Below are 16,702 nucleotides of genomic sequence, written 5' to 3' on the forward strand. Positions count from 1 at the left end.
TATAGTCTCCTGATTTGTTCATTTTAGCCACTCTGACTGGCGTGAGCTGGTATCTCAGTATGGTTTGGATTTGTATTTCCCTGATGATGAGGGATGCTGAGAATCGTTTCATATGTCTGTTAGCTATCTGGGTGTCCTCTTGGACAAGTGTCTGTTCATGTCTTCTGACCATTTCTTCACTGGATTATTTGTTTTCCGGGTGTGGAGTTTGGTGAATTCCTTATAGATTTTGTATACTAGCCCTTTATCTGATATGTCATTTGCAACTATCTTCTCCCATTCTGTCAGTTGCCTATTCATTTTATTGATTGTTTCCTTTGCCCTGCAGAAGCTTTTTATCTTGATGAGGTCCCAATAGTTCATTTTTGCTCTTGATTCCCTTGCTTTGGGGGATGTGTCAAGTAAGAAATGTCTGCAGTTGAGGTCAAGGAGGTTGTTTCCTGCTTTCCCCTGTAGGGTTTTGATGGTTTCCTGTCTCACATTCAGGTCCTTTATCCATTTTGAGTTTATTTTTGTGTATGGTATGAGAAAGTGATCTAGTTTCATTCTTCTGCATGTTGCTGTCCAGTTCTCCCAACACCATCTGTTAAAGAGGCTGTCTTTTTTCCATTGGATACTCTTTCCCGCTTTGTCAAAGATTAGTTGGCCATACATTTGTGGGTCCAGTTCTGAGTTCTCTATTCTGTTCCATTGGTCTATGTGTCTGTTTTTATGCCAGTACCATACTGTCTTGATGATGACAGCTTTGTAGTAGAGGCTTTAAAGTCTGGGATGGTGATGCCTCCCGTTTTGGTTTTCTTCTTCAGTATTACTTAGGCCATTCGGGGTCTTTCTCAGCTACACACATATTTTCAAACCTCTCATAGGGCAAGCTGTTTCTACACACCACTAACCCCGGTAATAGGTGTTGGGTCTTACTAGCCGCCCCTATCCAGAGCACTGCATTTCTAAGTTGTTGTATTTACTAATCCAACAATCTCATCTTGCATGCCTACTATCACCTTTAAAAGGACTTCTTACTCTCGTAATTTTCCCCTCCCAAATAATTAATATTTATAGGGCACATTTTACTTCCACGGGGCTTTCATTGCTATGATCCTATTTGATCCCTACAACACTCCTGTGAAATCTGTGGGGGGTCTTCTCTCTCCACTTCTGCTATATTTTTCCCTTTTACTAAAAGCAGGTTTTCTGTTTCCCCAGCCACATGACACAGAATAGCTGCCAACCGCCTCCAAGTTTTACATGGTTCAAATCCCATCACTTTGAGAATCACCAAATACTTCAAGAGTCCCAATTCTAGATTTCCTGGAGTAAGACTGTTGCTGTTTTTGTTTTTTTTTTTCTCCCAAGCATTCTCTTCTGGACCAAGTAACCGTATCAGCAGGAGGAGATGGCAGTGGGTAGCAGAGCCCAGTGGGGGAAGCAGGTGGTGAGGATATCCTGTGCAGTGAACTGTAGCCATATGGGTCGAGACGAGGTAGAGCCATTCCTCAAAGAGGACAATGAGCACATGTCTAACAAGTGTCCTGTACCTCTTGGATATCTAAATCTTTTGGAAGAAAGCAAATTATTTCTCTAAGAGAGTCAGGAATAGTCAGTACCCTTCAATCTCCCAGTGGAATGGCTTTGGATAAGCCTTTCCCTCTATTATAACTGGAGAGGTTGCAGAATAAAAAGAGAGAGTGACCCCTCCCCCCATGGTTCATTTCAGTTTTAGCTAATTTGCCTCCCCCTTCCTTCTTCCTTGTATTTCTTTTTCCTTTTTGCTGTGAAAACTCAGAGGACACCACCTGGACCAGTTAGGATATATTTTTTAGCTGCAAGTAACAGAAAATCCAACTTCAGCCGGCTTGCTCCCAAGTGGACCAAAGTGTAGTCCCAGGAACAGTAGTAGCCTCAGGATCAACAAACACAAATTCTCAAGCCCGACCTCTGACCTGATGAGTCAAAAACTGGGAGGAGGGACCAGCAATTTAGGCATGCAAAAAGTCAGAAACGCAGGCTTTGGCTGTAATAAAATGGGTTATTTTCTGGACTAAAGAAGTCCAGAAGGCGGCTGGGCTCAGGTCCAGCGAGTGAAGCTGGCTCTCCCATGCTGAGGACCAGGAACACACCTCTCCTTCCTTCCGCTCTGCCATCTCAGTATGTGCCTTTGCCCACCGCCTAGCTCCACCACGTTCACTGCCGCCACTTGAAGATACGGCAACGCGCGGAGGCCGCAAGAGGCGGATGCATTCCCTGCTCTCGTCTCCAGGGATGACAAAGACCAGCCTCCATGCCACCAGCAGATTACCCCTCAGGCTGCCTCAGCCAGAATTGAGCAACCTGTCCAGTCCTAAAGATGGCATCGGTGCAGTCGAAGTCTGCCACTAGAGCCAGAATGTGGTCGGCGTCCCCCACTGCGCATGGCTGTGGGAGAGGGTTGGACGCAGGACAAAATCAGGGCTCTGTTAGAAGCTAAGGTTTCAGAGAAATCAAGGGGAAAGGCAAGAAGGCACGACAGTTGGGTGAAGCTGTGAGGAATGTCTGGACACAAGAGGTCACCTGTATCGGGACAAGCCACTCACCTCAGACGTGTGGGTCACCTGTGCGGGGCAGTGAGGGAGGCTGCTTGCTGGGAGTAAGGAGTGAGCACGCTTCTGTTCCTCTCCAGAAGCTCCACCCGACACACACACGGCCAGAATAGCTCTGGGAGGAGTACGAGGAAGCTCAAGAAGCATGGGCAATATGATTCAGGGCCTGGGGGAGGCCAAAAAGATCCAAGGTGGGAGGGACTTGCTTATTCACTGAAATAGGGCTTGCCAAATAGTTCCTGTTAATTCACCATTTTCTTTTACCTTAACTCCTGTTTGCTGTGAAGCTTCATTTTTTCATGGGGTGGGGGGAAACAAAACATTTCTTATTCCTGGACCTCAGAATCTCTCCTCTGGAGACATGAATGGTCTTTCTTCCAGACAAATCTAGCTGTCTCAACCGGCTAAAACCCAATTTCTTTTATCTGCATTGAGGGTTCTTGAGGATTGAAAAGTGCCTGACTGCAAAAAGCCTTTCATTTACTGAACATGCCCCTACCATCCAAACACGCCAACAGCATTGGGGCTCCTGTGTGGCTCAGTTGGTTAAGTATTCACATGGTTTGTGGGTTCGAGCCCCATGTTGGGCTCTGTGCTGACAGCTCAGAGCCTGGAGCCTGTTTCAGATTCTGTGTCTCCCTCTCTCTCTGCCCCTCCCCCACTCGTGCTCTGTCTCTGTCTAAAAAAAAAAAAAAGTGTTCAAACATGCCAACAGCAATCTCTAGAAGTGATAACATGGCTAAATGGGAGGAAGATGGGATTCAGATACAGAAAGACCGGGATTAGCTGAGTGACCTTGGGCAAGTTACCTGGCCTCCCAAGCTGCAGGTTCCTGGTTTATGGAACAAGATTATTAGTCCTTACCTGAGAAGATTATTGAGGATTAAATAAGGTCACGTAAGTAAAGCCTATGGAACAATGCCAAGCATATAACATATACGCAGTAAGTGCAAACACCCTTATTTTTTAAAGTGTTTCTCATAATAAAGAGAATGTCCTTATACCTAGGCTAGAACTTCTCTGAATGCATCCCAAACAGGCTTGAATTGTTATGAATTAGGCCTGAAGCTTTATGGTAGCTTGAAAGATGCTCATTTCCATTTCCTCTGCAGGTGCCGATCGCCAGTGGCTAGACACTCTGAGGATGCGGCAGATTGTATCCGACACTTCCTTACAGCGCTCTCAGAGCAATCCAATTCTGGGGTCACAGTTCTTCCCATATTTCAATGACCAGGATTCCTATGCTGCTGCTGTAAGGCGGACCCAGGTGCCCATTAAGTATCAACAGATTACACCTATAAACCAATCCAGAAGCTCCTCTCCTACTCAGTATGGACTGACCAAAAACTTCTCTTCTCTGCATCTCAACTCCAGGGACAGTGGCTTTTCCAGTCTTCCAAGTGACAACTCTTTAGAGAGGGGTCGGTACTCAGAGAGAAGCAAGAACAAATACGACCGTGGTAGTGTATCACTCAATTCTTCTCCTAGGGGAAGGTACAGTGGGAAAAGTCAGCATTCCACTCCTTCAAGAGAAAGGTATTCTGGAAAATTCTACAGCGTTTCTCAGTCAGCACTCAATACTCACCAGTCGCCTGACTTCAAGAGAAGCCCAAGTGACTGCCACCGGTCCAGGACCATACCAGGGATGCCTCTGCATGCGGAGACGGACTCAAGAGCCAGCGAAGAGGACAGCAAAGTCAGCGAAGGAGGATGGACCAAAGTGGAATACCGGAAGAAACCTCACAGGCCCTCTCCTGCCAAGACTAACAGGGAAAGAGCCAGAGGAAACTACCGGGGAAGGAGAAACTTTTGATGAACTGGAGACGTTTTCTTAAACAAGTTTTCTCTTTTCTTTTTTAAGATGTAATGGATTTTGATAATACCTTCAGACAGAATTAACAAAAAGACAACTTTCCCATTTCTGGATTTAGGAAATGCCTTCTAATTGAGACTACACCCAAACCACAGCTAAAATGATGGGTGTTGGTTGCCCCAGGATGATAACCAGACTTCAACATAACTATACAAACCGGCACCCCCGCACCCCCGAAGTAACATTGTGAGAGGAGGGGAGATGCCACCTCATTTCCCTAACTACCGCCAATCTGGTTAGCAGGGCCTGGGCCGGGGTGAGGTTCAATGGGGCACTAGCCTGGGGTGCAAAAGTTAAGGGGGTATCAGGAAGCTCAGTATTCAAGATACACAATATTCCAATGCAAGAGTTAAATAAATGAAAATTAACGCAAAAATTCTTGGGGCGCCTGGGTGGCTCAGTCGGTTAAGCGTCCGACTTCGGCTCAGGTCATGATCTCACAGTTCGTGGGTTCGAGCCCCGCATCAGGTTCTGTGCTGAGAGCTCAGAGCCTGGAGCCTGCTTCAGATTCTGTGTCTCTCTCTCTCTCTCTTTCTCTGACCCTCCCCTGCTCACGCTATATCTCTCTCTTTCAGAAATAAATAAAACATTAAATTTTTTTTTTAATTCTATGATATACAGTCAAAATTCTACATAAATATAGGATCAGTGTTACTGATTTTCCCTCTGGTCTCAGACTCCAGTTTGGCTTGGCAAGGCACTGTTACTGTAGATCCTATTTTAAAACTTTGATATTTTGTTCATCATGAATTTTTGAAGTAATTTTAAAAAAAATATTGCATTAAACTATCATTTATCTTGATTACTGAGATGTTGGGAGTTTTTTGTTGTTTTCCTTGAGGCCTCCTTAAATTTTGTGCCCCAGGCAAGGACGTCACTTGCCTTACCCACCTCTGGACACTGCTGGGTTAGTATTCATTTTAGTAAGGTATTTGGATTCTTATCATGGTCAGAGCCGAAGTGATTTGGCTTGTCATTTTTAGGCAATAAGAGAGGTTATTGAACTTAATGTTGATTATGATGCTTATCTCCTTCATTAAGACTCATCAGAAACCAAAGATCTAAACTGCCTAGGAGATCTGTGGTTACTGCTTTTCCAAAGCTCCCAGGGACTGCTTTTGAATATTATTTTCTACATTTTACTAAAGGAGAAGCAAAGAGGGAAAAAAACAACAGTCCATAAAGACCTCCTGGGATGTCAGAAATCTAAAATCTGAAAGAAAACAGACACAGAGTGGGATAATAACGTCACAAGCCACAAGCCAAAGAAATTTAAAATTACCAACAGCCTTGTTAGAAAAAGACAGTAAATACCATCCTTGCAGCAAGAAAGCTCGAAGCAGCTGGGGGTAAAGAGGTAAACGGTACAGGTGGGAGGAAACTGCCTGCCGTTCAGGACAGGAATTGTGAGATCCAACTTGGGAAATTCTTCATTGTTTACAAATCAGAAAGTCAGGAGGAAACAAACTTTTATGTCAAATAAATAAATGTTACATTCCAACACATTCTGAGGTTCTGTTCAACATTCATTAGCCCTGAATATCAAGTGTCCTTTGCCCTGCACAGGACTCTCAATGCTCTGTAGAAATTCAAATGCCACAGTGATAATTCTTTTTTTTAAAATTTTTAATGTTTTTTATTTATTTCTAGGAGAGAGAGAGAGAGAGAGAGCGTGAGCAGGGGAGGGTCAGAGAGAGAGGGAGTCACAGACTGAAACAGGCTCCAGGCTCTGAGCTGGCAGTCAGCACAGAGCCCGACGCGGGGCTCGAACCCACGAACCGCGAGATCATGACCTAAGCGAAAGTCGGACGCTTAACCGACTAAGCCACCCAGGCGCCCCGCCACAGTGATAATTCTATGGGGTTGAGTTCTTTTTTAATAGAAACCAGTCATCAAGTAAGTGTGCATATTCCCAGAGAAGCAGCTCTGCCCTAACACACTGCCTGAGGCCTAGCGGGGGAAACCCTATTTGGGAAGCACTAAAGTCAAGGTTATAGGAAATGACCTTTATTTACAAGGGAAGCTGTGACCTAAACATTGAGGCAACAATTCAGTTTTGTAAGTTGTACTGTTTGCCACCTGCATTTATAAGCAAAAGCAATGGGGAATGTTCAAATCAGAGAGCAAGGTGCTCTTTTCCATACGGATAACCACCGTCTCTAAGGTTCTAACCTCCACTGTGATCCTTTCTCACAAAGCTGATAGCAACTATGGCCTGTTTTCAATTTTCTTTTCCCCTTGTCCTTTGAGTTTAAATTTAAAGAAAAATGGGCTAATAGAATGTATGCTATCATAATGGCATGCTGCTTCCAAATAAGCAATAACATTTCTTTGATTAGAAATTTTGGATAAGTGGCTCAACATAGAACAGAGTCTTAACTAAGTCAGTCTGAAAGGAACACAGAGTATGGCTTTAATTACTAACCAAAATGGGCATTTTGGAGAATTGTTTAAGACTCGAGCTTAAAACGTGTTACACAAATGATTGTCTGTTACAGGCTATTTTCTCTACTTGATTTCCTGGGCTATGGGTTAGAGAATCCAGGCTGGTAGTGAAATGACTTAATGACCTCAGCTCTGTTTAGTGTAGTAGCTAATCACAAATTGGTTATTCCAAGAGCACACAAAACTGACCACTCTGTAATACCTCTTGGAAAATACTTAGTAGCATCAATGCTCCCAGTCAAAATGAAAATAGAACATCTGGAATCTGCTTCTTGGTATAAGAAGAGTTGGATGTTCTCTTTTTTTTTTCCCTCTTTCTAATGATGCTTATTCACCAACAGTTGCTTGCCAGGTTGAAAAAGGAAATAAGAGCAGGGCAAGGATTAATAGGACTTTTTTTCCGTCCAACTAAATCAGTTGCCAACAATGAGAAACTGTAGAACTTACAAGAGGCTCAATTAACAACAACAAAAAGGATATTTTAAGAGAAAAAGTTCTAGTAGAAACAAATTAAGAAAATATATCTTGAGTTGAGCATCTCTAAATGTGGGGATTTAGTGGTTCGTAAAGAGGCTTTTGACAGGATCTGAACTGCTGAATCTCTGTGGGTCACTCCCGTGTAGGCTCAGCCCAAACAAAGCAAGATAGTTTGCCTTTAGCAAAGTCACTGAATTAGCAGTTCTATAGAAATAGTTTGAATAATCAAATAATCTCAAATCTGTAAAGGAAAACTGAAGATTATCAGGGACTAACTTTAGAAATAAATATAAACTAACAATTACTTTCAACCAATTAATAATGAATATAGTTCATAAAAATCATCATACACTGCAGTATTGAAAACTATTCACAGTGAAATTGAGAATGATAAAATCTGACCTGGGAAAATTAGATTAAGGAACTATGGCCACAAAAGAGTACCCACAGAGGCCACAAGAGATAACCGGTGAAATTTGAACAAAACAACTTTTGATATATAAAACCTTCGATAAAAAATTTACTGGATCGGTACTGGAAAGAACTGATCCTGTGGAGGAAAAATTGGTACAATAAAAAATTTAATATAAAAACAAGAGACAGGGGTGCCTGGGTGGCTCACCTGGTTAAGGTTAAGCATCCAAGTTCCGCCTAGGTCATGATCTCGTCGTTCCTGAGTTCGAGCCCCGCGTCAGGCTCTGTGCTGACAGCTAGCTCATAGCCTGGAGCCTGTTTCAGATTTGTGTCTCCCTCTCTCTCTGACCCTCCCCTACTCACACTCTCTCTCTCTCAAAAATAAACATTAAAAAAAATGAGAAGCAATTTTATGTTGGATAGAAAATCAGGAAATTAAACGGACAATGACATTCACTTCATGGAATTCTTGAAAAAAAATTCTCAACCGTTATATAGTTTTGATAAAAATTTTTCATCCATAGAGTCATATGTCCTAGGGAACTCAAAACATCCGGTACTATAAAGTGGCAGAGCCAGAACATCCGGGACACGGCTCCGGGCATTGTGACGTCACTGAGATGTTTCCATTTCAGAAGTACCAGCTACTTTGTAAGTTTTATAAGTACATTCTCCATGATCTATCATTTCGCCTCAACAAGCTGGTACAGATACCGCATGCTTCTGAAATTTTGGCTCTCAGAAACTGCTCAGTTATAGGATGCCAAGATTTGGTTGTGCCAACTTGTTCAGGATCCAGCATCACTGAAAGTTTAAATTATAGACACTGTACTTAGGAGGCTTATAAAATCTCTTGCCTTGAGAGGCTATAGGTAGGCCAGACAGAGTGTGATGCCCTGGGGAAGTCAGAGCATAAGCCCTGTGCCCACCTCTCTTTGCTATTACTGAAACTGGTCTCTAAGATTCCAGAGGTGGAAAAAATGCCAGGTCCGCGGTCAAACTTGTTCAGACTTCAGCGGAGCAGCCACCAGTGGCTTCTTACTCAGTTGCCCTTTCCCTTTGACTAATGAGCTGGCCGAATAACGCATGGCGAAATCAAGAGGGTTAAAGAATGAAGAAGACTCGTACAAAACCAAAATCAAGATTTACTCTCCAGAAACAATGATCCATATCCTCAGAAGTCTCCCCAGTGCCCAGATTCCTCCCTTACCACTAGAGAAATCCCACTCAGGACTCAAGATCCAGGGGACACTCTGCTTCTCCCTCCACATTCCAACGACTTTCCCCATTCTGTACTCCCCTTGTGGGCCTTTCATCACTCACTCCCTAGAATACCTATTCAACCCTTCAAACCCGCTCCCCTGGAGGTCCTCTGTGAGAACAGTGCGGGGCTGCCCAAGAGTGTGTCGACAGAAAAGCAAGATTAACTTCTGAGATGTGGTCAATGGAATGGCCACAAATGCTCCAATATTTCCCAGATCCGAAGAACGTGTTTGCAAATCAGACTGGACGTACGAGGGGATCCAAAGACAGTCTGAGTCTTTCAGAGGTGGTGGGAGGGTTGGGGGATAGGTTTGGAGACAGTCAGAGGTGGTCAGTCGTGGAAGCCCAGGATGAAGTGAGCCACAAAGGAAAAGGTTAGCCATGCTATCCACACCAGGCCTTCATGCCAGGCACATCTGTGCAGTCATGCACGGAGACCCCTTAAGCAGGACAATATTGCCCAGGAGAACCCCTTCCAACCAGACGTGAGAATCCACTCAGTTGGGGAAATATGAACCTGCTGTGGAGACGGTCATATGATCCCGCTCTTCTGCATCGCCATTTGCCTCTCCCCACGGCCATCCAATACCATGCTCTAGCCACAGTGAATTGCCACCGTGTTCCTTCTTGTCTTCAGAACTGGTCATCCCTCCATCCAGTTTCCCTTGCACTGTGTGGCTAGGTCATCCTTCAGCTCTCTGCTAAGATGTCACTGCCTCCAGGACACCTTCCAAGATCCCCAGGTCTGGGTAAGGCCTTCCCTCGTGAGAACCTTTTGATTATCCAATCATATGTATTCCCCACTGTTATAATTGTCCCCAAATTTGGTTACCTGTATTCCTTACTAGGCTATCAGATCTATGAAGGCAAGGGACTGTGCCTCTCTTGATGGTCAGTGTATCCCACCATACAGTTGGTACTCAAGTCTATTTGTTGAATGAATGCATTAAATGATTAATTTATTAATCAGGCTAGCAGACCTATAAATCATCTAAATTCTTGTTCTAATCCTCTACTCATTAAGTGACTTTACCAGGAGTCTCCAATCCACTTTAGAGTTGCATTTCTAGTGTTAAAATAATTGCCATCCTGACTTTATACATCAGCCATTTGTGAGCTTTGCCAATGGGAGTTGGCCCCTGAGAGCTCTGAGATACTGATTAAATTTGGGGCTTATCACTGACAGCGGATTGTGGATATGTCAAGTCTCCCAGGGAAAGGGTCAGCCTATTTTTTCCCAAGAAACAGCTTTTTGTATCATAGTGAACAGTATGATTTTCTATTTTAAATTTCTAGAGTATAGCACTATAAACACAGGCTCTCAATAAATGCTTGTCACAGGAATAAAAGAGAATACAAATTCTATGTATGTTCAAGAAATTCACAGATAGACATTGTCTTTTTAGACATTTATAGAGTCTCAGTATAAGGCTCTCCTTTCCAGAGCCCCAAAGTTCCCTTTTTACTGACTTGCAGTTGTTTCTAATCTTAGTGCCCTGCCTCCTCAGGGCAGCCATGACTGCTCCTGAAAGCACAGAAAGCTTTCTTTACTCAAGGTCTGACCTGGTAGTTTTCCTTTATCCTACCCAAAGGTACCAGGCACATTCCAGATGCCAGATGATTCTGCTCTGGCTCAGCCTGGGGCAGGCTTGACGTTGGTGCAGGGACAATTCAAGATCTGTCAGCTGGTTGTGGCTGATTATCAAGATGTCCAAACTGGCTCCTTGCTATGTGTAAGCAATTTAATTTTGTGCCCAATTTTAATCTGCAGTGTACTGTATGTCTACATCTGCTGCGTTAAAGCATTCATTAGCATTTAAAGGGGGAGTTGATGGTATTGATCACTCCACTCTATTAAAACCACAGTCATTCGGCAGTAACTGAAGAGCATTCTCTTCAACCACTGAAGTCATAGCCAAAGTTGATGTGTTCAAAACACGGGCAGAAATGGAAAATGGCAATACTAAAGCAGGGGTATTAAAGTGGCATCTGTTATAAGCATCTATGGTTTGCTACCACCCACCCAGTCCCTGGCTTCCCAGATTATGAGCTGCTCTGTGACAGGAAACTATATTTTTTCCTGCATTTCACCACCTGGTACAGTGCCTGGCACACAAAAGGTTCTCAATAAAGTTTCTAATCAGTGAAGAAATTAAGGAATGATGGTGAAATAACCAGTGCATGTTATATAAACATCCTGCATCAACAACTATATTGTTTGTACAGGCATTGCAACAGCTATGTATTACTGTGGAATAAATCATCCCAAACCTTTTAGTGGCTTAAAATAAGAATAAACATTTGTTATCTCACATAGTTTTTGTGGTTCAGGAATTCAGGAATGGCTTAGCTGGCTGATTCTGGCTTGGGTTTCTGATGAAGTGTTAGTCAAGATGTTCACTGGGGCTACTTTCATCTGAAGGCTTGACTGGGGCTGGAGGGTTTGCTGCCCAGACAGTTCTCTCACATGGTGCTATTTGTTGGCAGGAGGTCTCAGTTCCTTCTCATGTGTATATTTCCACATACTCAAGTATCATGACAGGGTGGCTGGATTTCCCCAGAGAAACAGAACCAAGAAAATGAAAGCCACAATGTCTTTTGTGACTTAGCCTCAAAAGTCACACACAGTCACTTCCCATCCTGTCTTACTGTTCACATATGTTAGCTCTATCAATATGGGAGGGGACTACCCAAGGGTGTGAATACCAGGTAAGAGTCTCTGAGTCACTTTGTAGGCTGGCTACCATGGACACCAGTAAAATCACTGTACTCCCCAATTGTGGTTTGACACCTTCTCCTCTGAGCTTTGACTTTTCTGCTGCTTTTACTTTTTCCCACAATCTAAAATTCGAACCTGACCTGGTTCAACTGAGTGTTAGAGCAGGTAGGCAACATGAAGGCTGTCTCCAGAAGTTCAGGACCCTCGCTTTACCGATGAAGAAATCAAAGCCTGTAGGAGCAACTCAGCCTGCTACAGGCAAAGGCAGAACTCAAGGCCACCCCATGGGGGCTCTCACTCTTCACTGTCATGGAAGCCTGTGCTTCACGAAATGTTTAATCATATGTAAACTTGGTGTTCCTGAGGTCTGGCAGCTATAGGTTAACACTTATTTTATTTTGGTACAGTTGGGCTTTCTTAAGTCTCCATAGAAACTGGGGGAGTCTTTGTGGCTTAGTAGCTATGACTAAATGCTTCTAAAGAACATCAAGGCAATTAGAGTTCCTCTTTCATCAGTCCTTGTGTTGGTTTCCTCTGGATTTCTGGTGCTTTAGAGTGAGCATTTGTTTTTTGGAACAAGTATTTCTAATAAAGTGGTCTGCTGAGTACATTTGAACGCTCAATTTGGTCAAGCAAACATTTGCTGAGGTTGCGCTGTATGTCAGGCATTGGCCCTCCCTTCTCTGTGATTTCCCTTGTAAATTCAGAAACACATCTCAGAGGTGGGGGAATTATTTTCCTACAGACTAAATTAGAAACTTGGAAAGAAAAAGACTGAAGCATAGAATGGAAAAGAGATTATTTATCCTGTGGGACAGGAGTAATTCCTTCCCCACTTTTTTGCCAGCTCTTTGGCATATCTGCAGATCACCCCATGGCCTCCCCTTTCTCTGACTCCCTGCATTTCATCTTTGCCTGGGGCACCTGTGGCTCTGAACTTTAAGTTCTCAGGACTTAGCTTACCTAACTATTCTTTGTCTTTTTCTTTAAAAAAATTTAAAAATCACTAGTTCCTGCATTTAATATAAAACACTCAATAATGGCCTATCCTTAAATTTGAGCCATTAGAGCAAATCACCATCTTATTTTATTGAAGAATCAAAATGAGAGCTCCAAAGCTGGATGGTCAATTTTCAGAAATCCCATACTTCTTACCAACACAGATGAAATTCTAGGCAAACTCAAAGGAAAATATCACCATCTGCTTGTTTTACTGAGGTCTCATTATAAGAAACAGAGTCCCATTCTAGTTCAAATACAATTTATTTTCATGTAATATAAAATATATTACGGAGGAAATAATTATGATTAAACATTTACTGACTAATCGCTATGTGCCCAGGCTGGTACTAAGCCTTCCTTCATTAATCTTCAAAATCAACCCTATCAGGTAGATTCTATCATGATCTCCATTTTACAGTTGAGGAAACTGAGGCATAGAGAGGTTAGCTATTTGCCCAAGGTAATTCAAGAAGTGGCATTGCAACAGGGTAAGACCCCACAAACACTGGTGCTGGAGGAGGGCTGCTCAGAATTCACGGTGGCTCTAACGGCCTGGTCACTGGATCCTTGCCCCCATGCTCTATCATTAACGTGACTCAGAGACCCCTACATGGCTGCTGCTTTCCATGCCACCAACATCTGGTTTGCTGCTCTCCCATTTCAGTCTGCACCAACAAGGCTTCCCATTGCTGATGCCTCCTCGTGAACTTTCAGCTACAGTTCCCAACTTTAACTGGTAAATTCCATCCATATTCCTTGTTTCAAAGTCCCCAGAAGAGACGGAACCAGCTTGGCCCAACTCATGTTTTTGAGACAGACCAGAGAAATGACAGGTTGCAGAGCAGACCCTAGGTTGGCTGGATGCCTTCCCTGGTCCTGTGGCCTATGAAGTGCGAGGATGGCATCGGACAGAAAACATGGTCATCCAGTATGTAAGGTCTTGTAGAATAACTTCTCTTAGAACAGGGTATAGGCATACTTCCCAACACACTTTTATCCTATACTATATGATCTATACAGTGTACCAGAAGGGCATATTCCAACTAATTGGGTGAATTTAGTAAGTATTTTTATATGGTATTTATAAACTATACCAAGAAAATTATGCAAGTAAAAATTTATGCTTTGTAAACAAGGGTGGACTGTGAGTAGAACTACACTCCACTTGAGTCTCTCCTTTACTCTCCCATGACTACTGCACTCATAAAACTTCTGACACTAGATACGTGGGGCTTTTTGCCAACACTGTACACTTCTGCAAATCCAGCTGGGTGTCCTACAATTTAACTCAATTCTGACACGATCTCCCTGGAGATCCCTCAAGTTAAGGGCTCAGCCCACAAGATTGCTCTCTCCACTTCAGATGCCAATCACAAGTCCACCCTGTCACCTGTGCTTCTTACCAGCTATAAATTGGAGGATCCCATGGCGGGGAGGGGAAGGGAGGTGATGGGCATGGAGGAGGGCACTTGTGGAGATGAGCACTGGGTGTTATATGGAAACCAACTTGACAATAAACTATTTAAAAAAAAAAAAAACAATAAATAGCCCTACTACCAAAAAAAAAAAAAAAAAATCGGAGGGTCCCGGGCTATATCCTTCGGTTCAGTAATTTGCAAGAGCAACCACTGAAGACAGAAAAACAATTTACTTATTATTTACCAGTTTATTATAAAAGGATATGAAAAAGAATACAGATGAACATCCAAATAGAAGAGATGTGTAGGATGAGGTATGAGGGAAGGGGCTCAGAGCTTCCATGCCCTCTCTGGGTGCGCCACCCTCCCAGCTCCTCCATCTCTTCACCAACCCACCAAGTTCTCCAAACCCCATACCAATGGGATTTTTATGGAGGCTTATTAGGTTTGCATGATCATTATTAGCTGTTTCCAGCACCCTTCTCCTCTCTGGAGAATGAGTGATAGGGCTGAAAATACCAAGCTTCTAACCAATACACGGTCTTTCTTGTGACCAGCCCCCCTCCAGAAGCCCACCACCAACAGTCTCCTCATTAGAGCAGACATTCCTATTACCCGGTAAATTGCAAGGGATTTAGGAGCTTGGTATCAGGACCAGAGTCAAAACAAAATATTAGAACAAAAGATGCTCCTATGTGCTCTTCTTACTTAGGAAATTACAAGGTTTTTAGGAGCTCTGTTCCAGCCATCAGGGGCAGAGACCAATATATATTTTCTATGATTTTACAGATTGGATAACTTTACATACCAAAGTATAGTCAATTCAAACCAATGTTTGTTTAATTGAGCACGTACTATGAGTAACATCAAGGACAAACTTCCTAAGAGTAGGAATAGAGAGTTTAAGATCTGAGGGGCAGCAAAGACTTAGTGTTCCCAAGTGTCCCCCAAACTGGGGTCATATGTATTGTAAAGGACACGTGTTAAGAAATCTTAACTTTTGTGTTTGTATTCTAATCATAATCTAAAAAATATAGGAGCACATTTGGGATCATCTGCATGGCCACCTCAAATTTATGTAACTGTCATGCAATTTTGGTGTTTGGGTCTGTGTTTCTGTTGATGCCAAATGGCATCAATGTTCATTTTGGTGAGCAAATGATAAAAGGAAAATCTAACAACACACATGAGCCACATTTACTCGAAAACACACTGTACACAGTGGTTTGGTTTCCTGGTGGTTTGAACAGACAAAAGTGGTGACAGACTTGAGTAAGTGAAGGCACTACATTCATGATGGGAATAGCAACTTTACTTCAAAAAACATTCTTCATACCCAGTTAATGTTGTCAAGTTTGATTTTTAGCTTATAAATTAGGTTGGGTTGTACAGTTGAATGACAATTACTGTATAAGGCAAGGAGTTTATGCTTTCTTGGGTGGTGGTATTTATTTTTAAGTAACATTATCACCAAAATAACTTATTAAATTTAATAACCTTAATAATTCAATTCTTTATCTTTTTTTAATGTTTTATTTATTTCTGAGACAGAGAGAGAGAGAGAGAGAGAGAGACAGCATGAGCAGGGGAGGGTCAGAGAGAGAGGGAGATACAGAATCTGAAGCAGGCTCCAGGCTCTGAGCTAGCTGACAGCACAGAGCCCGATGTAGGGGCTCAAACCCACAAACCGTGAGATCATGACCTGAGCCAAAGTTGGATGCTTAACCGACTGAGCAGGTGCCCCTATCTTTTAATAATTTAATAGTAATTTAGTTTTTAGAATTTCATTAATTCTTTTATTAAAAAGTTTTTAATTTATTTGGGGTGCCTGGGTGGCTCAGTTGGTTAAGTATCCAAATATAGCTCAGGTCATGATCTTGTGCTTCGTGGGTTTGACAGCTCAGAGCCTAGAACCTGTTTTGAATTCTGTGTCTCCCTCTCTCTCTGACCCTCCCCCACTCATGCTTTGTCTCTCTCTCTCCCCCCCCAAAATAATGAACATTAAAAAAGTTAAAAAATAAAAATAAAAATTATTTATTCATTTAAGTAATCTCTGCACCCAACGTGGGGCTGGAATTCACGGCCCTGAGATCAAGAGTAGCATGCTCTTTCGACTGAGCCAACCAGGCACCCTAATTCTTTTCCTTTAAAAAATAAAAAAAAAACTTATTTCTGAGAGAGAGAGAGAGAAAGAGAGAGAGAAGGAGAAAGGGAGAGAAGGGCAGAGAGAGAGGGAGACACAGAAAGCAAAGCAGACTCCAAGCTATGAGCTGTCAACACAGAGCCTGACATGGGGCTTGAACTCACAAACCGTGAGATCATGACCTGAGCCTAAGTGAGATGCTTAACTGGCTGAGCCACCCAAGTGCCCCCCTCCCCCCATTCTGTTCCTTTTAAAAGAAGACCATATACTACTAAAGTCTGAGGAACACTGATTTAGGTTAACTAATTTTCAGATGGAAGGCACAGGCCCTGAAATATAAAGAAACCTGTGAGCTACGGACTTAGACTTATT

The 16,702-nt window shown here is 42.8% G+C and overlaps 1 protein-coding gene across 3 annotated transcripts in view; it reads left to right on the forward strand.

Annotated features, from left to right (window-relative positions):
• The window catches only part of MAP3K20 (mitogen-activated protein kinase kinase kinase 20), a 187,532-nt gene extending 182,683 nt beyond the window's left edge, over positions 1 to 4,849 (forward strand). For all 3 annotated transcript variants that reach the window (XM_039239185.1, XM_039239187.1, XM_039239186.1), the window contains exon 20: positions 3,689 to 4,849. In XM_039239185.1, coding sequence (XP_039095116.1) covers positions 3,689 to 4,389 — 701 coding nt within the window. In that variant the 3' untranslated portion in view covers positions 4,390 to 4,849. The remainder of the gene's footprint in view (positions 1 to 3,688) is intronic.
• The last annotated feature ends 11,853 nt before the right edge of the window (positions 4,850 to 16,702 follow it).

The sequence above is a fragment of the Hyaena hyaena genome, unplaced genomic scaffold (genome assembly GCF_003009895.1).
Source record: "Hyaena hyaena isolate Hyena2069 unplaced genomic scaffold, ASM300989v1 scaffold_154, whole genome shotgun sequence".
Lineage (NCBI taxonomy): Eukaryota > Metazoa > Chordata > Mammalia > Carnivora > Hyaenidae > Hyaena > Hyaena hyaena.